Source organism: Anabas testudineus, chromosome 14, assembly GCF_900324465.2.
Source record: "Anabas testudineus chromosome 14, fAnaTes1.2, whole genome shotgun sequence".
NCBI classification, from domain to species: Eukaryota; Metazoa; Chordata; class Actinopteri; order Anabantiformes; family Anabantidae; genus Anabas; species Anabas testudineus.
The window spans coordinates 15,214,066-15,240,027 of record NC_046623.1 but is presented as its reverse complement, the minus strand read 5'-3'; the positions used below and the strand labels follow the sequence as shown (position 1 = coordinate 15,240,027).

At 40.0% G+C, this 25,962-nt stretch overlaps 3 protein-coding genes across 3 annotated transcripts; 1 reads left to right on the top strand and 2 right to left on the bottom strand.

Annotated features, from left to right (window-relative positions):
- Positions 1-7,728: 7,728 nt before the first annotated feature.
- htatsf1 (HIV-1 Tat specific factor 1) lies at positions 7,729-11,653 on the bottom strand. The gene is given in 11 exon segments (XM_026371212.1): positions 7,729-7,994; positions 7,996-8,135; positions 8,445-8,582; positions 8,685-8,774; positions 8,861-8,957; positions 9,108-9,271; positions 9,813-9,967; positions 10,057-10,104; positions 10,273-10,507; positions 10,904-11,068; positions 11,432-11,653. Coding segments are annotated over 10 exon segments (1,347 nt in total). The 5' UTR covers positions 11,432-11,653; the 3' UTR covers positions 7,729-7,879.
- A 93-nt stretch (positions 11,654-11,746) lies between these two features.
- Positions 11,747-21,098, top strand: LOC113168810. Its single transcript, XM_026369823.1, has 7 exons — positions 11,747-12,050; positions 13,006-13,130; positions 13,471-13,682; positions 16,617-16,913; positions 17,887-18,026; positions 18,734-18,945; positions 19,282-21,098. Exons 1-7 carry the CDS (start codon positions 11,901-11,903, stop codon positions 19,607-19,609), a joined length of 1,464 nt encoding a protein of 487 aa, XP_026225608.1. The 5' UTR covers positions 11,747-11,900; the 3' UTR covers positions 19,610-21,098.
- bnip1b (BCL2 interacting protein 1b) lies at positions 20,199-25,332 on the bottom strand. Its single transcript, XM_026371213.1, has 6 exons — positions 25,229-25,332; positions 23,733-23,825; positions 23,550-23,641; positions 23,023-23,130; positions 21,381-21,499; positions 20,199-21,256 (listed from the first exon to the last, which is right to left on the bottom strand). The coding sequence occupies exons 1-6, from the start codon at positions 25,310-25,312 to the stop codon at positions 21,060-21,062; spliced, it is 693 nt and encodes a 230-aa protein (XP_026226998.1). The 5' UTR covers positions 25,313-25,332; the 3' UTR covers positions 20,199-21,059.
- Positions 25,333-25,962: the final 630 nt, after the last annotated feature.

Genomic DNA, 25,962 nt, shown 5'->3' with positions numbered 1-25,962 from the left:
TGTAGTTCTCAAATATCCAATGCCAATGGGTTACAGCTCTTGGATTAGCTCTCTGGCTGTATTTAATACTGACTTGATGAGGAAAATATTAATTAGAAAAGGGCCCATTCGGTTTGTGGAACATGCAGCTTGTAAATGAATGTTATTGGTTGTGGTTTAAGACCAGGGGCAAGAAAAACAAATGGATGGGCCCAAAGGAAATCTATAAACTGTGATTATTCATGCTTTGCAAAAAATGTCTCGTCCGTGTAAAAGTATTTGCTTACAGTATGTGTGCAGATTGTGTGATTTGAATCACATAATGGGAACTTCCTGCACATTTAAAGACAAAAAATTCTTGTGCCTATAAGTTTAACCATTAAATAATATGGTTTTTGGTGGAGGTTAGGGTTTGTCTACACGGGGTTAATGCAGCTGATGCAATGTCCTGTTAAGTGGCAGAAACTGTTTGTGTTACTGTCATAGTTTCTGTGAAAACGGAGAACACATCATCAGATGCACAGGATACAGCACCAGTTTTCCCATGGGAGAACACAGCACATAGCAGGAGAGGGATGTGTTTATGACTCTGTTATATGTTACAACAACATTCACATGGCTGTTGTCTTGGCTGAAATTAATGGTCATGGACGCATCCAGACAAATTCCTGCAGCTCTGGTTCAGATTTGGCTAAATTTGTTGTAAACAGCCAACCAACGCTATTCCCATGTTCCAATGGCACGTTTTGTTTGCTAATGTAAGATTATTCATCTAAACAGCTAATTGATCATTAGAAAATCATTTTGCAAACATACTAGCACAGCTGTGCTAGTGACCCCAAACTTTTAAACAGTAGTGTAGTTTTACTTTTATGTGTCTTGCCATGGATTTTAATAAGGTTTGAAAATACACCTCCATAAAATATTAACTTGATCAAGGCAATCTATCACTCACTGATTGTGAGTAAGAGCCTTTTTATTTTGATGTGCAAAGTGCCATCAGGAAAACTGATTTAGACCTTAAAGCTGCTATATTCAAAATTAATACATTAACACTGGATTGCATGGCTGCTTTCATGTGAAAGGGGCCAGTGATCGTGATGAACCCACAGAGAATAGTGCTGTGCAGTTCCCCTGAGCTTTACAGAGCTTTACTGTGTCCTTCATGTCACTGCTTTGATTTTCAGACCAGGCCATTTTGCTGTTTTGATTCACTCTCGCAGCTTTCAGTGTCAGTTTTTCGCTGTTTTGGGCCAAAGAAAAAAACACCGGAGACTGTCCTTCCAAGACAAATTACAAAATCAGCCACTTCAGCACATTTTGACGTTGAGGTGACAAAGCTTCAGCATCAGTTGAGAGCGAAGAAGGAAATCAGGTTTTATTGTTATTTCAGAGCAAAGGAAGTCTGGATCCATAAAATGTGACTTTGTTGGAAGAGCACAGGTTTCCTACCATCAACAACCATGTTTTTAATGACCATCATCACTCCCAACATTAAGCAAGTGGACATTATTTAACCAAAACTAAAGGTGGAAGGTTGCCTTATTATAATAAAGTAGTAGCTTTAACTTTTAACCAGTGTTTCCCTCATTAAAATGTTTCTACAAGGTGAAACTGAAGAGACCAGACTGCCTTGCGTGTTAGATGCATTATAAAATATACAGACCCTTTACATGAAAGGACTTGTTGCCATTAAGCTGCTGCTGCTCCCTTCAGCTGGTCAAACTTTGTTTAATTTCTTAAACCCACACACCAATGTGAACACACCCATTTCCACTAGAGATCAGTTTTATGCTATTTTCCCACGTGACTGGAGCATCTGCAGAAAATCTGCTTCACTTTCCCTTCACCTCCTGCTGTCGTATCTGTCTCCCACTCGCTTCTCCCTCCTCCTCCATTTTTTCCCCTCTGTGCATTTTTCTGCCAATACGAACAAGTGGACCTGGCCAAAACTTCCTGCCTGTCAATCTCTGAAACACACGTATTTGCCTCTAAAGCATGTGTGCTGTCATGTGCAGGTTCTTGTCCTCAGCTTGTTCTACCTCCTCAGACGTGATTGTGAGATGCCTGTCCTGTGCTCTTATTTTGATTGTCTATGGAACGTGTGGTTTCCTTTGGCAGAAGCAGCTACGTTTGCCTTGTGTGTCCTTGAAACGTCTTTGTCCTTGCCGATGCCAAATACACAGGTGCTGTGTTATTGTCTCTGTGTTGTGTTAAATGGTTATTTGGATCTGGTCATTAAAAAAGCAGATGCTTTGGGGTCTGCTGCACAGGAACTGTAAAAAGTGTGTTATTTCTATGTGTGTGTGGGAAAGAGAGAGAGATACAGGGAACTTGACTGATCAGCAGTGGCACAGTACTGACTTTTAGGCCTGCCCAGTGCTCAGGTTCCTAGTTCACACAGTAGAAGCCCCCCAAGTGTGTGCAGCTAATTGAGTGGACCTGTCTGTGTAGTGCAGGGACACATCTACTCAGTGGAATTTCCCATGGCTGATCATCATCTATGGTTACGGACGCCTTCCACCCCCGCCATCTCTCCCACTCTTGATCCCAACTCAACAAAGAGGGAAAACAAATCAAACATTTCACAGTTTCCCATTATTCCCTCCGCTGTCGGCATATGGTTCCAATCATCAGTGTGTGTGTGTGTGTGAGAGAGAGAGAGAGAGAGAGAGAGAGAGAGAGAGAGAGAGAGAGACCATGTGAATGTTTTTATTTTCCATACATTTCTCCACAGATACAAAGCTCTTTGTCCACACTCTTTCTTCAACTCTTTGGCTCCTCCTTCCTCTCATGCCCTCTCCATCTTCTCTGTCTCTCTCTCTTTCTCCATCCATGCCCACATCTTTGATTCTCAGGTTTAAAGTCTCCCTCTCTCTCTCTCTCTCCTTCTCTCTCTCTCCCTCTATTTTAGTCTTGCTTTTCTTGGCTTCAAGTCAGACCTCAGGCAGACCTAGAGGTCTTTTTCCCAAGCGATCTGCAGGGTGGACTCCAGGGAACCGAGCACACACACACACACACAAACAGGCCCTCCCTTCACATGCTCTGTCCATTTCCTCCTCTGTCACTGTTCCTATCCCATATCTTTCTCTGTCTGCACCCCCTTGTTGACTCACACAATGTTGCTGCATTACCTTTTTTTTATTGGAAAACCGAGAACACAGTGTTCAGAATAAAGTATTGTGTTCTTGGCCTGACTGAACTCTCTGTTCAACATACACCCATTTGTACATTACACTGTTTCTGAGTGTCTTAAGGAGTTATTTCTCCTGGTTTGTACATCTGGGATTACGGATCTTTTTTACAAGGGAGATCTGATCAAAGCTGCAGCAGCACAAGCAGTTAAAGAAAATACTAAGTATATAACGTAGTACAGTAGTAGTACCAGTATTCTGCAGATTAGATTGATGTATAACAATCAGAATTTCATATTATTAATAATATAAACTGCTAAGTAAGAGGTGACAAAGAAAACTGCAATATTTCTGTAGAATTAAGTACTATAAATACACTGAAGTACTTACAAGTACAATTGTACTTACTAAGTATTTGAGCTACTTTACTTTCCACTACCATCTGCAGGTCATATTTAATGACTGCTTTAACCAATGTCCATCTAAGTGAATTTACTGTTCTATCATAATCACAAGTCAGAAAAACATCAAACATCAGACGTTTGTCAAGTTTTAAAGTATTTTGTAAGTTAATAAAATACCACCTGCTTAAAATGTCAGATTAATGGGACAGAACTATAACATCCAATGTTTATCAAACAGGTTTTAACAACTACTAGAGGCAACAGCAGGATCACAGTGCTCTCTAGTGGTGAGGAGCAGTAAAGTGCAGATGATTCACACTTTCTTTTATTGGTGGTTTACTAAAATAATTGATAATATGTCACTTGCTACGATTAGACGGTGGAAAAACTGTTTATATGTGGTGATCAGTGTGAAAAGTCCATTAGATTTGACATGAATTGTCCTAAGTGAACTGTGCAGCTGAAACCAAATATCAAACATGTGCTGATATCACACATTTGAATTTAAATAGTTGACTTTGTATTTTGATTATAGTGACATTTAAATTCACGTGCTTTCTCATCATGACTAATAATTTAATTATTAAGATTGATAATTTAAGATTGATGGACAGAATCGGGATTAAATATGAATATATTCACTTCACTTGATTAATATGAAATAAGAAAACTGCTAAATCACCTGTGAGGCTACTACGTCTTTACACCATGTGTCATATTGTGTGTTTCCCCTTCCTGTCATGTAAACCTGACCTCATTCCTAGATTATTTTAACCAAACCAGTTTTGTGCTCTGTGTGTTTCTTTTTGAAAATGTTGAAGTTGTTTTTGAAAAATGCAGTTTCCATCAATCAGCCTCTTGCATATTAATGATTTTTTCAAGATTCTTTTATATCAGTGAAATTACAAATAGTATTTCATGTGTATAATCTTTTAGTCCATTTCCACTCAGTTGTTGATATGAACACTTTGCAGCAGTGCTGAACTTCACCACTGGAGGGTAATGTTACTCTAACACAAAGGAGCTGCAGTGAAATCAGACCAGCAGACACTCTATGTCATGTTAAGGTGAAAATAAAGGATCATTGTCAGTTTACAGAACGTTAAATTAAGAAAATATGTGAAACATATTTAATTAAAATGTGAATTTACTGTCTACTTTTGGATAAAAGTGTCGACCAAATGATTAAATGTACAGTAACTACACCACAATACAGCTTTATATTCAGGAAGATAAAAACAGAAAGATGTGATTTATTTAGTTTATTTTACATTTGTAAGAAGAAAATAAATCACATGGAGCAAAATAATAGAAAAACAAAACAAAACAACAAACAAACTTCACTTGTTTTGTGAAGAGAAAAGATGGATGGATGGGACGGTGATGAAGAGAGGAGAGGAGAGAGGGAGGGTGATCATGGGGTAAGAGGGAGTAGAGGGGAGAGAGGGAGGGTGATCATGGGGTAAGAGGGAGTAGAGGGGAGAGAGGGAGGGGGATCATGGGGTAAGAGGGAGTAGAGGGGAGAGAGGGAGGGGGATCATGGGGTAAGAGGGAGTAGAGGGGAGAGAGGGAGGGGGATCATGGGGTAAAAGGGGGTAGGGTGAGGAGAGAGGAGGTGATGGGAGGGTTGAGGCGAGTGGATGAGGACGGATAGGGTAGGGTAGGATGGGGGAGGGTTAGGGTTAGGGTTGGGGAGGTAAGAGGGTGAACAGGTCAGAGGTCAGAAAAAGAGAACAGATCTTCTTCCTGTCTTGTTCTTCCTCTCTCGCTCCTTTTCTTTCTTCCTCTCCTTCTTCTCCCTCTCCTCCTTCTCTTTCGTCTCCTTCCTCAGCCTCTTTTCTGCCTCCTTCTTCTCTTTCTTTTCCTCCTTTTTCATCTTCGCCTTCTCTTTGTCACTTTTTAAAGCGAGTTCCTGAAAAGTCAGATCCAACATGTACTTTTCATTTCAAATCTGAATCAAACACGTTATTATTTAAATCATGATGATAAACTGATTTTTGGAACCTGGAGCTCGATGTTCTGCTGGATCAGGAGCTGGATCTCGTCCTCCACCTTGTTGGTCTTGTGGATCCAGCCCTGCTCCTTGTCGAGCCACTTCTCCTCTGCCTCTCTGCTCTGTTTCTGCAGCTCCTCTGTTTTCTTAAGGCTCACCTCCTTCTCCGCCCGCTCACTCCTGAGATCATCCTCCAGAGATTCGTAGATGTTTTGCCACTGCCTCTCCTTCTGGAGGTTCTGTTCCTCAGTGGTCCTCAGCTCCGTCAGGGTCTCCAGATGTTTCTCCATCAGTGCCATCATTTCATTCCTGGCCATGACGATCAACTCGTCCTTGTCCTGGATGACGTGGCTCATGGTCTCACATTCCTCCTGCAGAGGTTTCATCTCAGAGGACACCTCCTCCTCTCTAACAGTCCACCGTCTTTCCCACTCTGCATTAAGATCTGAGACGGTTTTGTTGAGGGAATGCTTCATCTCGTCCACCTTGTCGCACTCTTCCTTCCACTGTTTTGCCGCCTTCTCCGTCTCCATCTGCTGTAAATGCAGACGTTCCTTCAAGGAGACCACTTCCTCCTCTTTGTCTTTCAAACTCTTGTCCATCTTCTGGCGCTCTGTGTCAAACACTTTCTGTTTGTCTCTTGCAGACTCCAGCTTCTTTACCAGACTGTCCATGTCGTTTCTGGCCATGAACAGAGTAGAAACCAAAGAGTCTATCTCATCCAGCATCTTCCTTTTCTCTTGCTCCCAGCTGAGCTCCTTTTTGGCCAGTTGCTCCTTCAGAGCAGCATTTTCTGCAGCCAGCACCTTGTTCTCCCTCTTGGTGCTCACGAGGGCTTGTCTCAGGCGAGTACCGTGTTGTTGGACGGCACCTTCTGGGTTCACTTGTCCAAGTGACTGAAGGACACAAGTAAACATGGAACAGATTACAAATATGTAGTCCCATCCTAACCACAGAAACAGTTCACAGCTGCATTTGCTTTAGCGTTTACATCTGTTGTCAAAGAGCATTTTACACACATCTATCAACAGTTAGAGACAGCAAACAACTTAAAGTTTGTAATATTAATGAAAAAACCCCACAAAACAGCCACCATGAAGCTTGAATTAAATGTAAATTCAAGACAGAAATAAAACATAAGACAGCCTAATGTAGGTGTACTGGTGGAAAATTCCCAACTGTTTCTTGTTCAGAAAATCTTACCTCGCCTGCTGCGTTGACTTTCGTCTCCATGTCCACTGAACAAAGATGTTGCACCAACACTGGACAGTTTATACAGTAGTTGTGTTCTTTAAACACAGTAATATTGTAATTCTTCTTGTGGTAGTTGAGTGTATTTGTGTCTCTGTTGAACATCAGGTTTTGACTATCTCAACTTCTTTAGTCCAATGTCCTGTGTGATGTCATAACTCAGAATGTTGTGATGTCATCAGAATCCATCACTAGTGTTGGTTTGGTACAAAAATCATACGACAGGTGACACTAATATTATCCAACATACCTGGTTTATAACCCATAAGTGGTTCTAGTTACAGGTCACTTTTATGGTTGTGTGTATTTAAACAGCAGTAGTCAGCTAAGGCTGCAAATATTATTTTTCATATTCTATCAGAAAAAAATATATAAAAACTGTCTAAGCAAAGATGAAATCACAGTAAAAATTTACATTTCTTTCATTCCTTCCTTTATTTATTTATTTTTTTTCAATCTGTGCCCTGTGTTAAATCTTACACTGGGAACTGGCTACGTTTGTCATTTACCCATAACTGAAGATAACATACATGTCTCTATTTTGTTTTACACCAGTATAAACAGTCTCCTTTTATTAGCTCTATTAGCAGTTCGGGCAGCACCGCATGGAGTAGTACTGTTTGATGGCACTACTTGATTTGTTTTTATTTTATTCAGGATGATCTTATGTGTTCAGATGTATGAAAAAAACAACAAAAATGTTTTTACATCAAGCTGAAACTTAAAGTCATGATAGTTTGTTGCTGCTATTTATGTTCTAACTCTGTTATTGGTATGCTATACTATATTGTCCTAAACTACACTGTAAATAACAAATCAAAGTGAATTCCTAACATTTAAAATACACTATTGTAAGGAGTGAATTAGAACAATAGAACAGTTAATGGAAAGCAGTGTATTGATGAGAAAATCCTCTTGTCAGGTGCAAGTCTAATTACAATTTAAACCAAAATGATGAAAACCGAGCTGAAAATCATAATTTTATTTTCTACATTACAAAACAGCTCAAACTGTCCAAATTCTTTCTTCTCCTCTGCTGCACAACTTCGAGTCCTGTAGAAGTTCACCTTCAAGCACAACTGTCCTCATTGACTGCCATGAGATGTGCATGTAAGCATCTAGGCTTCTTCATCACTTCCTGCCAGGCTGCTGTCTGTAGAGTCCACATCCTGGTCCTGTTCCTGTGAGGGCTGTGGTTCTGTTTCCTTTTGGTTGTTCTGGCTCTGTGGTGCTAGAAAGTTCTGTGGGTTTTGTGTCAGTGCTGCTGTCTGCTGGTTTGGTGGTGGTGTTGTTCTGCTGAGCTTGATTGCCTCCCTCCAGGAAAGTAGACCAACCCTTCAGTCGTTCCTCTCGCTCTCGGGTCGTCTCTTCCACCTGCGCAAATAGAATTAACATGGAAGATGCAGGTTCTTACTGAAAAATATCACTGCAAGGATTTAGCATTGCACTCCTCCACACTGCTGGACTTTCTATATGCAGGATATAAAACAAAAAATCTAAAATCTGTGCAGCAGAATCAAAGATAATGTAAGAGATTACTCCTCATTTTTGCCCTATCTCAGTGTTTATGTATGGATACAAACTTTGCAAAGAGGATTGAGCTACCGTCTGTCTCATATACTAATCATCCCCAGTTCCCTATAAATCTCTACATCTGTGACTTGTATTTAGCATTTGGTGTACCTGATAGTCTGTTGTTCCATCCCAAAGTTCAGCAGACAACTGCCTTCCTCCAAACCAGCGACCATTGAACGACTGAATGCATGCATCAGCTTGCTCAGGCTCCTTGAACGCGACTGATGCCACGCCGTCTGGGTGCCTCTGCAACAAATACAATCACACTTTATTCATGCCACTGACATCACGTTCAAACTATACTAATACTGTATGACTTTGATAAAGCCTCAATAACGTTTAACTCACATCAAAGAGGATGACCTTCTTGACCCCCCCAAACTTCTCACACTCTGTCCGCAGATCTTCGCGATATTCATTCAACACCAGTGGATCTTCCTACGAAGGACCACAAAGATTAATGCTCACAAAGAACTGTGTGTGTGTGTGTGTGTGTAGATGTTCATATGTGGTGTTCTCCTCACCTCAAAGTCACTGGGGTGGAACATGTTCCTAATGATGACAACTTTTTCATGCCTCTTCCTTGCCTCTCCTTGCTTCTCTGGCCTCCAGTCGAGCTGTCTACACAGACAAAGACACAGATGCAACCGTCAGGAATATTTTAAAGAAGAAAAACAAAAGCTCAATGGCTGGCACAGCATTTTGGGGTGTGGAATTCATCCTTGCATACAGAGTGGGAACTTTAACCAAAGAACGGGAAATTGAGTTTACTTCTGTTGCTGCTGTAGCTTCTTTTTATAATCTTTATTCTTCTTTTTCTTCTTGCTGGCATCATACTGGCCCTTTAGCTCAAATCGTGCTGCTTCCACATGGAGCTTGTAACCTCTGACCTCTGAATCGTCAATCAGGCGTATTGCCAATGCCACCGACTCTTTCTGCAGAAAAACAAAAACCGGAGTGAAATGAAGAACTTTCTAACTTTCTAAGAAGAATGCATATTTAAAACCAAAACTGACACAAGACAAAGATAAGAGTTATTACTAAAGTTACACTGATCAGCTGGTCAGACAGAAGGCAATAATATTTCAGGGATGTTTGCCTGTCAGCTTGTTTTTACACAACTGTGTCATCTATTTCAGTGCAACAACTGTTTTTTATTGCCAAACAGAGAAAATATGTCTGGTTCCACGTGGCTAACAGGGCTGTTGTTCATGATGTTGTAATGCAACCAGTTCAGACATTTAGTGTGTTTAAATGCATTTATTTATCCAGGTTAGAGTTGTTTTTCTCCAGTTGTTAATTAACTGACACGTAAGCAGGAAACATGATTTCCATAAATGTAACAATAGATTAAAGAAATTTAATTTCCCCAAGTTGAGTTCTCGTGGATAGTGGCAGTTTCATGGCTATGAATGTAATTGGCAAATAGATCTTTGCAGAAACAAAGACATAGGGCAAGCAGAAGATCTGTCTAACCTTGAGATAGCAGCAGAGACCGTCTCCCTTCAGATTCCCGTCTTTATCCTTATAGAGTTTGATTTTGTACTCATCAGTGATAGGATCCCGCATCACAATGCCACACTTTGACATCATTTCAACAAACTCTTCATTGCTGATGTCAGGGGGCAGACCTGAGGAAAGAAGAGGAAATACAAGAAAGAGGATAACCAGACTCATCCACTTATAAGAAAAACAAAATAAAAATGTTAGCAATACCAACCTGAAACATAGACGTTTGTGTTTTTGTTGTCATCAATTTCAAACCATCCTACGTGCAAAAAGAAGAGAAAACAAAATTAATAAATGAATTTGTACAATCACTACTGTAGACAAGGTAAAGGTAGAAACATACATGCAGTTAGTACAGTGCTTTAATACCACTTATTGTTTCTTTTTATTTGTCACACTGTTACACTGATTTTTGATGCCACGTTACCTGGCTCTGCTTTCCTCTTCTCCCCTTTCTGTTTGGCTTCTTTAGCTTGGTTCTCTTGCTGTTCTGGGTTCGGATTCTGAACAGCATCTCCAGGTTTCGGCTCTGCTGAAGGTTTGCTGTCTGGTTTGGGGGCTGCTGGGTCTGTGCTGCTAACTGCAGCTTTTATCTCACCTTTGTCTCCCTCTGGAGTGAAGCCATAGTTAGCCTGGTAGGCTGCCATGAAGTCCTCTGTTATCTAGAAAAACAAAGCAAACCTACTTAACATTAACACAGAAATTGACTCTGATCTTTATTTTGCCACACCTCTTCAAAGTAAGTCTGCAAGGTCCAGTTTTTGGTGATTCAGTATCCTGGCTAGAAAAAGTTTTTAAAAAGCAAGTTAGGGGATGGATACAAGAAGACACCTAAAGTTACATAAAATTAATTTAACTGCCTCTAATGGAGTAATGGTAAGGACTGTGAGTCTGGTTAAGCTCAGGTTATTATTAGTAGATGATTCTCAGTGGTGATCACCCCAGTTCTTAAAGCAGAGCAAAGTAACACAGAGGTAGAAGCTCATGAATTGGTAGATTTTTAAGAGTAATTATGATGTAAGAAAACAAAAAACATAGAAGTAATGAAAGGATCATACTTTAGGGAACCACGCCTTCTTGTCATGGTCCCAGTCGTAAACAGTCCCGTCCTCTGGGTCAGTGTAGGTGTAGGGGTCAGAGCCGTCCTCATTTCTCTGGCCATAGAGTTCCTGCAGCCGCAATTGCTCCGCAAACTCTTTGTTGGCATCTGATTCACGACTCATCTGCAATAAGTACAAAAGCTATATTATTATTTATTTAAGTATAGATTCTCTTTGCTGATATGTTTAGTAAAAACCTCTCAGATGAGAGGCAGTGTGCGAGACAACAGTACTGACTGACTGTGACCTCGAAGAGCCAGCTTGTTGTCAGGATTTCTCAGACCTGACAGCTTCATCTGAGCTAGCTAACATGATAAATTAACATCTGTGCCTGTGGCCACTGAGCTGTTGTGGTTCAGTTCACATCAAGATAAGTTACTGTGGCACATGTGGTAACAATGAAAACAGGATATGTGCTTCAGAGCCTTAGATCTTACAAGTCTACTTTATTATTTAGTGTTAGCTAACACATGTAGCTAGCTTTACCTTCCACAAGGGTAGTCCAGACAAACTAAAATCTGCGAGCGTTATTGAAACACGTTCTTTCCGCCTAAACACCTATTTACAAAACAAACTCGGCTCCTTTGTTGTGATAATGTAGCTAGTGTTTTACTTGCACGTTAGCCTATAAATAACGTTATTTACTGTCTGTTATCGTCAGGTTTTCGTTACTCGCCAGTCCGCGACACCGCTTGAACGAAGTGCTTCCGAGGTCAACTCTGGAATACGCATGCGTGACATCAGTAAAGGAGCGCTCGGTTTGTGTCATAGTATCTACCGTTTTTACTAAGTGACTGCCATAGGCTACACACAGCGTAACGAATAATCACTCCGCCCACCATTGGTTATATAGAGTATTTATCGAACGCATGTTTTTGTACGCGGCCATAGCTCAGCTAATTAGCTTAACATGTAGCTAGCAGTTAGCGTCTAGCACGTTTGATTTCGGTTTGACATGGCGGAGGGAAGCGCTAACGTTAACGTGAATCCAGCCAATCTTCCTCCAGGAGACCCACAGCTGATCGGTATGATTGTGGAGCACCTTAAGAACCGGGGCCTTTTTGACGAGTTCCGTCGGGACTGTCTGGCCGACGTTGATACAAAGGTAGGAGGCTAATGCTAATTCAGCTGAGTGATTGGTGCAACTTTAGCAAGCCGTGCTGGAAGCTAACTAATGTTAGGATGTCGCATAACTACATGTTAAGCTGTTGTTAATACTTTTGGGATAAAGTTGGTGTGTTGTTATTGTTTTTGCTTTGGTAGCTTCCACAAAAATCAGGCTACGCTATAGGGCTTTCAGGTTGTATTGCATGCAACTTTAAATGTTTAGCAACTTCTAGCTAAATTACATATTGTGTTGATTCTTTAAATGAAAAGGTGCAAATAAAACCTCACAATTAATATTAAATGTTAAAAAAACGTGCTGCAAATGGTAAGTCAGTGTTTAATTCATTAACTAGTTCTTAATCCATCTGATTAAAAATATCATAAACCTCATAATTTATCATCAAGTCAGAGATTTGCACATTGTGACTTGTAAATATTTTCACTCTTCTAAAGTGGTTACAGAAAGTATTGCACTAATAGAGTGAAAAGAAAACACCAGCAAATTCTGGATGTCTGCAGTCAGTCAAGACTAAAGAGGTGTACTTACTAATCTTGATCTCCAGTCATCTCTGACTTGGCTGAAAATCAATCAGTAGATCTTAAACATTTAGTTTGTGAGACAAAGTAAACATGTCAGTTTGGATTGATCTGCAGGATAAGCATAACAAAAACAGAGGCAGCTGGCAATAAAGTGCTTGCTTGTGAAATCTTCCAAATGGCAGTAACTAAATGTTGACTGTCCAAACTTTTGCACATGGCACAATTTGTTTTTTTTTTCTGTGTGTGTTTAAGTTAATAGAGATATTGTGCATTTGTAGACAGGCTCGTTTCATAATGCCGCATGTGTTTATTTGCACATTGAATTAAATGTGTAAACTGACCTTGTCCTGCCTAAAAATGTCAATGCAACAGAATAACTAAGTTTAGATTGTTGTCACTGTTACTGCTGTCAGCCTGCCTATCAGAACCTACGACAGAAAGTCGACAATTTTGTCACGACACACCTGAGCACACAGGACTGGAACCCATCCATCAACAAGAACCAGATGAGGAACGGACTGAGGCATAGTGTCGTTCAGTGAGTGTCACCTTTAGTTTTGTGATTTGATTTATTACACATAATATATTATACATTCTGTAAAGGAATCAATGTCAAAGTGCTAAATTAACAATAAAAATGTCTTTGCTTCTGGAAAGATAATCATTATGTTAGTTAAAAAAATAATCTACAGTTATTGATTTTATAGCATTTGTTTGCTATGATGTTTAAACTGAAAGTCAGTCAGGGTGCCTATCTAAAGGGCTTCTTTAGATGTTTAATGTTACACTTTTTAGTTAGTTTCCCACTCCTGTTTCTCCAGACTGTGTTTTTTATGTATAACTCTTGTGTTTATTTTATTCCTATTTATTATTTTCAGATCTGGTATGCTTGAGTCCGGTGTGGACAGGATCATCACTCAGGTTGTGGACCCCAAAATGAACCATACTTTCCGGCCGCACATAGAAACTGCCATCCATGATTTTCTGTCGGGGGAGAGGAAGGAGGAGAATGCTTTGAGTTCTAATTCTGCTTTGTTGGAGCAGACAGAACCACAGGAGGCCCAGTCTGCCTCAGGCCCTAAAACCCCCTGAAGTAAATCTAAGCTCAAGAACGATTTAGAAATGCAGTTCAGAAATCTGTATTTTGCGACAGGTATAACTACTCGTCAGCACTGGGCTGTCTTAGCCTTTTCGAAAGGTGCGGCAACAGGCAAGTGGGCGATGAAAAGGAGAAAGTTGATTCCTGCTATCTGTAATTAACAGACTAGAGTCAGGAGTGATATTGCAGCCAAAATGTTCAATGTCTGTCTGTGCTGCATGAAGCCACAGCTGAAGAAGTTGAACAATGTCGAGTGACTTTAAATGCCTTTAAAAGAAATGGCACAAAACTGGAGGATTATTGAACTTTTTCATCACTCGCTTTTTTGTGTGGATGATTTCAGATGGACTTTTATTTTTGAACATTGTGAAATGCATATTTTTCACTCAGGGTGTTGGTTTGTATCGATATTTTCTGCTAAGAACAATAACTGTTTACTCTGATTCAGGCTGATGGGGTAAAGTCAGTTTGCTGCTTGGTTTTCCAGTAAAACGTCAGCAGCAGGTTTCCTATGACTGTGCACTTATTGCAGTTTCATAAAAGATCTCAAATTAAGTAATTGAAAGACATGTAAATATATTTTGTTCAGTCTAGTATTGATTGTAGTGTGCATCTGCTTTACTAAACATTGTTGACATTGTGTTCCTATAATAAAACCTAAAAACCATGCCATTAACAGTGGAAGCACAGTCCATCTTGTGTTCACCCTGTATTGTAAAATATACCTTCAACAGACAAGCAGCATACATGGTGCTTAAAAACGTCTTTAAAATATTTATTTCCAGCACATAGCTTTATGTGCTGGAAATAAATTTGCTTATGGATGAGGTTGTGGAGTAATCCTAGCACTCTCAAGGCCTGACTAATTATTGTTTTTGTTTCCGCCTAAGGGTGAAAGGGGAAAGCAATATACCCTCCAGTGTCTTCATACCTATAAGTAAGACAAATGCGAATACTATATGTCTGCACCGTTAAAAATCCTAGTCATCCTTCTGTATCAGTGGTAAGTATTGTATCAGATGTGCTTTTAACATGATAAATAATTCTGCATTTTAAGATCAGTTAATGAAATACTGAATACTTTAAGGAATTAATTATTGGGTAATGTTTACAAAATGTGTTTATTCTTGTTCTTAATGCCCAAAAGTATATTTGTTAACAGAGCTTTAGGTCCATTTACATGACGTCAGAGAGCCTCCATATAACTTTAATTGGAACTGATGCTAAAATGACGCTATGGAGTTTTTTAAAAGCAGGTTCTTTTATATAAACATGTCAAAATCTCAGCAAAACTAAACCTTCTGTGCATAGTTTGTGTGAAACAACACTTAAAATACAATGCATTCTATAATAAACCACCAGTGTCGTCCTTGAAAGTTTTAAAGTTCTGTATCTGGACATGCAAACAATAATGAACTGTGACCACAGTGGTTTATAAACCCTAAGGTTACGCTAAATATTTGTTCACAAAAGTTGTTATAATGCATTTATCTTGTGTGTGTGTCTCTGTCTGTGCACATATACAGGCAAACCTGTTGCATGTTTACAACATGACGATATGAGAGACAAGAGGACAAGAGGGTCCTGAATGTTAACTGTTTGCACAGTGGCGTCCCTGTGCATTAGTGTGCTGTTCAGTGCATGTGAGTGTGTTCGGTGTCAGGGAGAAGGGTCATTGTATCAGGGGTCGTGTGAAGGAAGCTGTGGGCTGTTGTTTTGAAGCGGAATGAGCAGGAAAGGTTAAGAAAAAAGTCCTCCAACTGACATCCAAACATTCAAAGATTAGTCCTCTTAAGAGTACATTTTTCCCAACTGGGCCCCTGCATGGACGTACTGTACCGTGACCTCCCTCTATCACACAAACACACACACTTGTTCTCAACCACTTTCAGAGGAGGCCTCTTGGATGCAGTGTAGATAAACCCAAGGAGGCAGGGGAGCAAGGAGTGAGAGGTATGAGTTATTTGTTTTGCTGGAGACATGGAGACGCTGACATGATCATGACCCGTCCCTCTGTTGGATGTCAAGGGACGAGGTCATGGTCATTCTGAGTCAAAACATGCACCCACAAACAACTACACAGTGAAGAAGAAATAAAAAGGCGCTTAACTCACCTACACTAAGAAGTCAAAGTGGTTCAGTTTATTGTAAATTAAGTATGAAGAAAAGCAGCAAATCCTTTAATTTGAGTGTTTGGATGTTCAGCATTAAAACTGATGGAACCATTAATTAAATCATTTTAAATCTAATATTTACAATAACAATATAACTGTCAGATAAAATGTAGGTGGTGGAGTAAAAAGCACACTAGTACCTGTTTATTTAAGAAAGTACTCAAAGTATAAGTACTGCAATTTGTCCCATTAATGCTTTAAATGGCTTTTAACCTCACTAAAACCACTAATTACAACTTATTACACCCCCTCTATAAAACAGTGCCTTCTTAGGAAGTTGAGTGTTTTGCATACCAATAGTCTCATTTATATGTTAAACAGACTCGATGTGGGGAAAAGAAATTCCAGAAAAGTTCAGAAATGTAGTAATTAACAATTAGGAAAACCTGCAAGTCCTGCTCCCTTCAGCCTCTTTCAGTCTGATACGTTCCTCACGGCACGTCTGCCATGAAAGCAGCTGCTAACACACACACACACACACACACACACACAGTGGTGGGTTAATTGAATGTGTGTGTCTTGAGTGATTGACCTTCACCCCCACAGGCTCAGGAACAGGAAGGACTTTTTGTTACCTTCATTCTCTCTCTTTCTCTCTTCCATCCATTATTCAGTGGTTCTTTAAACTGAACCAAACAGAAACTTTGGGTTTTTTTTTTTCTCCCATCGATGATAAACTTTTAGCTCCAGTGTCGTGCGCGTTCACACGGCTGCACCGTGATTGGTGGACACACAAGCTCCCTTCATTGAGTCCGTCGTGAACGCGCAGCTCTCCGCCAGCTTTATATTCTGCAGGCTCGATGCCGCGGACATGCTGTAAAGTGGAAAGTCCTGTGCGAGGCTGCACAACTGCTGCTGCTGCTGCAAGATCCTGAACAAATAAATAAGAACAGAAACAGCAGCGCACTGATCTTCAGCCACTCTGACATGTCGGGGAATTTGTCCGCTGTGTTTTTCCTGTTCACTCTTCTCCTGGCTTGTCAACAGGTGGATCCACATGATGTCCAGGAGAAACAAGCCCGGAGACGACTCTCTCCGCAGGGCGCAGGTGAGTCTCACCTGCGTGTCTCTCTCTATTAAGCTCTAGTTTGTTTGTTTTAATTTGAGGCTCCAGACGCGTATGGATGCGACTGTTTGTCACCAGTTCTTGTTAGAAAATACTGGATCTATCATCAGCAGAGCTCCTGAGAGCCTGTGAATAAAAGGGCTTGTTGATATGGACTGGGTTTGGTAAAGGGTGGATTCCGTTTGCATTTCATCAAACTGTGCGCATAGTTTGTTTTTGGGCAGGTGCTGGATCGTGTCTTTACTTTTGAACAGACACAAAACCTCCACTTCTTTTCCCTTCCGTCCAGATTTAAGGTTAAGGGGCTCCTTGTGGCCTGTGTGTGGACTGGCTGTTATTTTTATCTTGTAACCTATATGAGGGTATTTCATTGCAGCGTTAAAATAATAGTCTCCCTCGATAGTTTACATTCTCTGCAGCCTTTCATTTTGAACTATGTCCGGCCGTGCGCTTTCCCGGACCGGGCAGCAGAGCGCGCCCCACTGTTTGCTCTCCTGCGCTGTAGGTGGCTGTAATTCAATGCGCAGCTCCTGTCAAAGCACATTCCCTCCTTTGCAGCAGGGCGGTGCAGCCTGCAGATGAACAATATGGGCTCTGAGCTGCGAGGACAACGGTCCAACAGGGTTTGTTATTTCACAGGCTTCAATCAAATATTGTTTAATTCCATATGAAAGCAGGGTGGGTCTGTTTACTGATGTTGAACAGTTGAGCTCACTGTCTCCTTTGGGTCAGACCCCATCCATGCTGTCCTCTACTCTACAGTGTAGCCACCATAATTAGATCATTTAAATTCATCTGAAAGTCAAACTGGATCAAGGTCCCATACGTGAACTTTGAACTCCCAAATGAGCTGTAACTCCATTGATGCATATCTGGGAGACACATTTTCCTCTGTGGTGTCTCTAATCTTGCTCTCTCCCTCTCTTTTCTGTGTCCCCCCCCCTCCATTTCCCAGCTGAGATACAGAGTTGTCTGGTGAGTTCGGGGGATGTTGGCTGCGGGATGTTTCAGTGTTTCAACAACTCCTGTGAAATCCAAGGGCTGCACCACATCTGTCTCACTCTGCTGCACAACGCTGGCCGCTACGACTCTCAGGTGGGGCACAGCAGATCTCATTTTACGAAAAGAAAACACTTTTCAAAAGTCATTTGTTTTCCATTAGGCCTCTTTTGCAGTGACTCCCTGAAACCGTGTTCAGCGCCAACTTAGGGCAGATTTAGATAAGACATTTGGATACATGTTTTAATTTCATTTAATCCCCTCAGTCATTACAGTCATTTGTGAGGAATGTGTGGTGTATAAGGGGCACAGTATAGTTATGTGTGGCACTGGCTAAAGAACAAACTGAGACGGGAACTGAAATAAGAGAGGGAACAGCTTGTCTACTTTACTAGAATAGAAGTGCATGAGAGAATGATGCATGTCTAATGCGTCTCCAGTGGGAACCAGAACAGTGGATGATATTCAGTAAAGATCTTTTGCTGCAATAAACAAACTTAATGTTGGTATGCATGTTAACTAAAATCTGCTATATCAGAACAAAGAAGGTCTGTTTGAAGCTAAAGCTTTCCAGAAACTGACCACGCTCGAGCACACCTTGTGGCTCCAGTGTTTAAAGATATTATTAGGTATTTTATCCAGCAGTGCAGTGGAGAGACACGAGACAGGACAAAAACAAGTATTTGTCACACATTGGAGGCCAAATGTGACACCGAGTGCTCCGTACATGCAGCTTTACTAATGACACCATCGTAAATCTCTCACTGATTCCATCTATGTGTGTGTTTCTCTCGTCCTATCAGGGCAAATCGTTTGTGAAGGATGCGTTGCGGTGCCTGGCGTTGGGACTGCGGCAGCGGTTCAGCTGTGTGAGCCGCAGGTGCTCGGCGGTCAAGGAGATGGTGTTCTCACTCCAGAGGGACTGCTACTCCAAACACCGGCTTTGCCTGGCACTACAGGACCACATGGAAACAATAGTGAACCTGGTCCACTTCCACCTGATGTTCCCTCCAGGGTGAGAGAACACACTCATACTTACTTACTTGGTTTGACTGGACCAGGATCTTGTATTATCTTAGCTTAGTTTACACACATTCTGTTCCATTGATGACAACACTGAGTCAGTCTGCTGAGATTATGACTGACCTCTACTTGGGTTGCTGCTGTGCTTCATTTTCTAGTGGGTTTTTTAGTAAAACTGCTATTAATTAAACATGTGACCACATCAGGAGGCGTCTTTCACTAAATGTATTATGGCTGATTCAGACTTGAGTTTCCACATTTTCACTCAGTATCCTCTCACTGTTCACTAAACAGCTGGTCATTTTCTTGTTTTTTTGTGTCCTACTAGACCTTACGTGGAGCTGGTGAACTTCCTGCTGACGTGTGGAGACAAGGTCAGATCGTGGGTCAGTCGGCGGCTGCGAGGGCAGTGCGAGCAACACTGGGGGGCGCTGTGCAGCAGCTTCAGCAGCGCCTGTTCTCTCAGCCAATCGGACAAGCCGCAGTTCACCACAACCCCACCTCACACCGTGCCCTGGTCCGTCACTGCTCAGGAACCCCTGCAGCAGCCAACCAGTGCAGATGAACCAGATGAGAGGAATGTTCAGAGTCAGATCGACAACGCTACTGAATCTGGTCTCCACGTGTTTCAGAAAACCAATGTTACGGCTTCATAGACAAGGGGGTGAGTCATGCAGCCGTGCAGACAAAGCACTCATCACTGACTGAATAAATATACATTGTGTGTATATATGGACTCATAGAGATATATAGTAGAATGAGTAAAAGTAGTGGTAGTAGTACTAGTTTTATTCAGTGTAGTATTGCTGGTGAAAGCAATGCTATGTAATGTATTTAATCTGTCAGATATTTGTGCTTTTAATGTTTTTTCTTTACATTTTAATTTTGTACAAGGTTGAAAACCAGTTATCTACCTCACTTCAACATCATCACAGTAAACAGCCGTTGTATCCCATAGCAACAGGCATGGACACACATACATACAAGTAAAACAATACAGGGAATTTGTGTCTCGCTCAAGTGCAGCTGAAAACTCTGAAGTCTGAATTCTACCTATTTAAGTCTGTTTTTGTGTGTATGAGGATTGTTATATTATGTGCCATATAGCTGATACTATCAAACATTGTCTTGTAGACAGTTGGCGTCTGCAGGAAGGGAAGCACTCTTCAGTTATGACATGTAGTAAATGTGTATTTTGATGTTCTACAACAATAACATTTCATACAGACCCCAGGTTTCAAGCTATATTTTGTAAGTTTTTATTTAAATGAATCTAAAAATACATTTGTAAACAATGTTAAGATTAAAACTACAATGACGTCACTGAACGAAGAGAAGCGTGTTAATTAAGACGGTTCACTGTGAGGTATTCTGACATCGTCTGTGGCAACAGCTAATCCCTCAACATGTTATATTAACAACTTTATTTAAACAAACTTTCTGTTCAACATTCACACAGTCAACATGGCAGACATCCTTCAAAGGACTAGTAAGTAATCACGTGTGGCTCAGTAGTCTGAAGATGTGATTGGAAGGAAGAAAGGCACAAAGTAAACCCGCAAACAACTTCAAAAACACCGTCTTTATCTCGGACTAGTTCTGAATGCCAAATGAAATAAAGCCTCAGTGTGCTTCAAAGTCCCCGCGACATGCAACCTGTGGTAAAGGCGTGCACCCCTACGAAAACAGCCGACACCTGAACTTCTTTTAAAACTCTTTTCTACTTGTGTCGCTTGTATGCAACAACATTAATGCCTTTGAGAAAAGACTGAATAAAGTGCAGCATTGTCCTAATGTACACTGTGGAATTGAGACCAAAAGCTGCAGCATCCTTATAAAGATCAGCAAAAGAAGATCAAGTATGAAAACCTTTTCCTTTAAAGAGGGAGTCAAATGCCTTGTTCCACCAGGTTTGAAGCATGCTGAGGCTTTAAATCCATCACTGACGTATAATGCTGTTTTCACTTCACTTGAAGGAGTTCTTTATGAGCTGATCAGATGTTTTCACTATGTGCAGCAGTCCAGTCTCATTGCTGCAGAGTAATTGCATAGACAACATTCTTCAGGTGTGTGTGTGAATTAGCAGGCGACTGACCGGCTGGCTCCTTAAATAAAGGGGAAGAGACGTTTCTTGAGAATGTAGAGGACGGTGGCGAAAAAGAGGGCGAGTGCCAGGAAGATGAGCAACTTGTCCGTCAGCTCCCGTCGGTTGTACTTGAGGATCAGCTTCCTCCCCAGGTGGATGGTTCCGGTCATGTTTTTGAACTCCTCATTTGTTTCTTGCACCGTCCTGGAGGAAGTGGCTGTGTCGAGGAGGAAGAGCAGCATCAAAGGTTTCCAAAGGAAGAAAAAAAGAGATGGTGAGATGGAAATATAAGTTACATTCATTCAATGGATTGTAAATTAGGTGAACAAAGAAGTTGTTACCCAGTGTGCTGATGGAGTCTTCACTCTGCTTCACCTGCTCAGCCATCATCCTGCTGATAGACATCAGACTCTCTGTGATGTTGCTACTGGTTTCCACTAGGCTTTCTTTGGTCACCTTCCTGAGAACACACACAAAACAAATGTGGTAATTTAAGGGTTTGTTTTGAAAAGCGTGCAATAATAAAAGAAAAAAGAGGGGACACACAGGAAGGAAAACTAAACAGAATCAACTGTAAAATCCTGATTTGATGAACTTACGAGACCTTGGTGAAATTAATTTTGTGTTTTCCTTCACTGTATGAGTTGACTGATTTACAGGTGATTGGTCAGGTTAGCAAATCCTTTTCTGTTTTGTAGGTTGTCACACTTCACTGTGCTGATGAAACTCAATGTCAAAGTCAATGCATGTATCAAAAAACGTAAGAATAATAATTACTGGAAGAGGATGCCTCAATATGATCCTTGGTGTCTGGTGGATTGTAGTTTTTTTTAAACTTAAATGTCAAATGAAACAAAAGTAATCTGACTACTGCAGGTTGAAATCAAACTGAACCCCATGCGCACGTGACATGACTCAAACATGCTGCGTGAGGTAAGTGGGTGAAAGGGAGAAGGTGAAGTTGTAAACACACATTTTTAGATTCGACGTGACAAACACTAAACAAAGACGTCTCTGATGTCCAGTCCGAAGAAATATAATTCAGCTTAGAAATCATAGAACACTCTTAACTCTAGCCCCAAACTTCTTATTCAGCGCTCCAAGTTGTTTTTTTAAGTTGTCTGCACATCTATGGGTACACTGACTTACTGGAATTACCCATAGCCTAGCCTTGCTAATTTAGTGTGTGAATTAGCAAAAATATAAACAAAACTTAACAATAAACAATCTGATTATAAACCAGGTCAGAACTAATTGACTGCATGACAATATGTAGCTAAATTAGTTTAGTTTTTGTTTTTTTACATTTATTGACCATAAAATATAATCTGATCTTCATCTAAATCGCAGAGAACACCATGTGCTTCTTGACTGTACACAAACACTCTAAGTCCTGTTTTTAAAAAAAGTAAGTGAATCTCTGGATTTAATAAATAGTTGAACTTCCCTTGGGAGAAATAAACTAAAACTAGCTATTTCTGTCATTACACAATGATCTCCTTCAGAGAATTGCTTCATCTCAGACATATTTAAACTCCAGTCACTCCACAGAATCTCTACTAGGTTAAGGTGCAGTTTCAGCTGGTTGTCACTGTGACATAATGCTGTAATATTAGATTAATACATTCAGGAATTCAGGGTGTGGACGCTCTAAATTTTAGTCAAAGCTGCTCTAAACTACACCTCTAATCTCATGTCAATAGACTCAAAGTTTGCTCACTGTCTCCACTTTAGTCATTAGCTATTTATACATACTGTTGGTATTTTTATGATAAGTTCAGTATGTTCTTTTAAGTTATTAGTTACAATAGATTGTGCAACTTAGCTGAACATGTGACCGTATCTTAAATAAACTTTTACATAAATGTAGATGGTTCTGAAGGGGTTGCTTACTTTTACTTGCTGTTAAACTAACTAACTGTTATACTAACTGTTATACCTGCCCTAACACAGCATGAAGCTGACTGACTCAGCTGCACTTACCTCTGTCTGGTGCTCTGGTTGTCTCCCCCATGCAGCAGCTTGTCTTTCTCCATGTTGTCTATGGCCAGTTTACAAGCCAGGTTAGCCTTTCTCCATGCTGTCTGGTTACTGGAAACCGCAGGAAAAATAAAAACCCATGTGAAGAACTGCAGTCTGTGTTTTAGCTTTCTTCCTATCATCTGGTCTATTTTGTCTGATTCTGTTTTATGTACGTTTATGTCAAAGAATGAAGAAAAAGAAAAGTTTTGAAGCTCATCTCCAGAATTTAACTGAACTAATGAGTGAAATTGTTACAGAAACTGAGCATTGTAACAATACAACTACAAACCTTCACTCAAATAAACTCTTAACCCACCTAACCATTCACGACAAACCGTATCATTAATTCAATAAAGTTAATACTACTGATACTGAACTTCATCTCTCAACATAAAGAGATTACAACTGAGAAAGCTTATTTGATGACTCACAGTAAACTACTGAAATACTAAAGTAATATAATTCTGTCACACTAGCAATTTTTTTACCTCAACATTTGCCTTCTGTGGTTTTCCGTCTCTGCCTGGATGGCCTGTCTGTCTGTCTCTTTGTCTTGCTCTCGGGCCATCTGCTCCAGATCCTGATGACGGCAACAAAACAGTTCAGATTTCAGTCCAGGAGTTTGTCAGATGCAAAGTAGTTTGCATGTGTGTGGCTGAGGCTGACATCACCTGTATTCTGAGCCTGAGCTTGTTGAACTTCTCTTTGACCTCGGAGTTGAGCTCCATGAGAGCAGACTGAGGTCCAGGGCAATCCCTGATGTCCTGCAGGTAAAGCACAGACACACACAATTAGGTGTTAGGTATTAATGATTATATAAGGTTGATCAGAATCAGAATATAGTATAAAAAAATCAGTATAACATAATACCTGTCAAAACTAATAAAACTAACAAATTACAATTTCAGGGAAAATATTTGACTTGAACTATTTTGTGAGAATACAAATGGAGCACAGGCCTCTTGGAGCCTTGTATAAATAAATTATTGATATTTTAAAAACATTAGTTTAAGTTGTATGTATGTACTGTGTGGTTTACTTATAAATCAAGAGGAAAACTACATTTTAAATCATTTAAAATGTTACATTTATTTTCTAGTAACATTATGTATTAAATGCGAAAATTAAAATAAAGGAAATGCCTATCACGCTGCCAAAGCTTTATTATCATACTTAAATCTGTGATCCATGTATACCTTGAAATCATCAGAATATTTAAGGATTTAAAAGAACAGATTTAATTTAAGGTTCGGCACTACTTTTTTAAGGCAGAGATCCAATTTAAGGAAATTAGTGGAATTGACCATGTAAAATGTATGGGGGGGTAGAGACTTTTGGGTTCTTTATTGATTTAACTCTGTATCCACACTGAAGTTTCCTTCTATATCTCCGTCAACTTGTTTGATGTATTGATCTTCTAACAGTGTGGACAATTTTGGTCTGCCTGATCAGTCAATCTATGATTTGATGCTGAAAAAGTCCTCTGAGTTTAGAACAATTTGACTTGACACTTAATTCTGATGCCTATTTCGCCATATTTGTAACAGCTGAAGCTGTGTTTAGTTAAACAAAGGAAATGAGGCCAAATGCTTGGGCTGAGCAGGTCAAATGTACTTCAGTGTAATTTGAACGCTGCTTCATTGCATATAAATGAAGTAGATGTCACCTTTTGTACAAGGAGTGAACAGGATCAATGCCACAAATTTACTTAAATTTGAAATCTCACTTAGTGAAAAGTTCAAAATCGATTACATTTCTAAGTCACTGTAAAAGTTAGAACTTCTTTTCAAGTTTAAATGTAATGATCAGATTTTCGACGTGTCTCTTTTTCTTCCTGACTTTTGGACCCCGCTCCACGTCTCTACCTCTGACAGTCTCTGTTTAAACTGAACATAAACTGTATGTTTATTGCGCCCTGTGGTGTTTTAATATTCCTCATTAAATAACAACTTGCGGTGCATGTTTCGGTAGAAGTTTTGCTTCCACATCTTAAATCATTCACAAAACCATCAGCTGTTAGCGAGCTAAGTTAGCGTTAGCTTAATTTGTTTGTTCAATTTTCAGAGCTGCTGTGTGACGCATGCACAGAGTCTACTCCAAAATAAAACCAAGACCAACATCAGCACACGAAAATATACATCAATCGACAAACGTTGGCAGGTCTTACCTGAACGAGAGCCTTAATTTCTAGATCATATTTTATAATTTCTTGTCCACAAATTCGGACGTGAACGTCTACGGAAGACGCCATCTTTGTTTTTGTACGGCAAGTTGGAGGGCCAAAAGACACTTGGTTAAGTTAAAGGCGAAGCAATAAATTGGCATTTAAACATCGGGGATCAGTGGGATGGAAATTCAATTTCTCACCATAAATCAGTTGTCGATCATTAATAAATCCAAATGTCAGCTAAGAAGCTTTCTTTCGCTGATTTATATTTGAACTACTAACTTAATTAGCAATTAAAAATCAGCCTAATTAAAATCTTAATGGACTAGCTTGTATTTAGTTCATACTATGCTTTGTTGCTTTTTTGTTATATATCTCTGCTTTAAATAAAATAACTAAAGAAAATACGTGTGAAGCCATGAATATACTGTCAGTGATTTCACTAGGATAATGCTAGGAGATCCTACATACACCACATTGTATTCTAAACATTATAGAGATTTTTTTAATTCTAGACTTTTTGGTCTGTTGTCTTCTGATTACATCACCAACACTGGTTGGAGGAGGAAAAGGACACATCACTTAAGATTTATCCTGTTATATATTAACAGAAACATCATCCTTCCTTTATTTTTTCCCACCGGTAAACCCATGATATATTTTTATTAGAATAGATGTGGTCCTATGTTAAAATGTCTGTTTAATAGAACAATGTAGAACGCCTTTTTATATAT

What these genes read in the sequence shown, in the direction of transcription:
- bnip1b (XM_026371213.1), bottom strand. Translation starts at nt 25,312, where the DNA reads ATGGCGTCTTCCGTAGACGTTCACGTCCGAATTTGTGGACAAGAAATT. An exon ending in AGCTCAGGCTCAGAATACAG is followed by an intron (nt 23,642 to 23,732) that starts GTGATGTCAGCC and finishes TGCCGTCATCAG; the next exon opens with GATCTGGAGCAGATGGCCCG. An exon ending in AACCAGAGCACCAGACAGAG is followed by an intron (nt 21,500 to 23,022) that starts GTAAGTGCAGCT and finishes GTGTGTTCTCAG; the next exon opens with GAAGGTGACCAAAGAAAGCC.
- LOC113168810 (XM_026369823.1), top strand. Translation starts at nt 11,901, where the DNA reads ATGGCGGAGGGAAGCGCTAACGTTAACGTGAATCCAGCCAATCTTCCT. An exon ending in ACTCTCTCCGCAGGGCGCAG is followed by an intron (nt 16,914 to 17,886) that starts GTGAGTCTCACC and finishes TCCATTTCCCAG; the next exon opens with CTGAGATACAGAGTTGTCTG. An exon ending in CACCTGATGTTCCCTCCAGG is followed by an intron (nt 18,946 to 19,281) that starts GTGAGAGAACAC and finishes GTGTCCTACTAG; the next exon opens with ACCTTACGTGGAGCTGGTGA.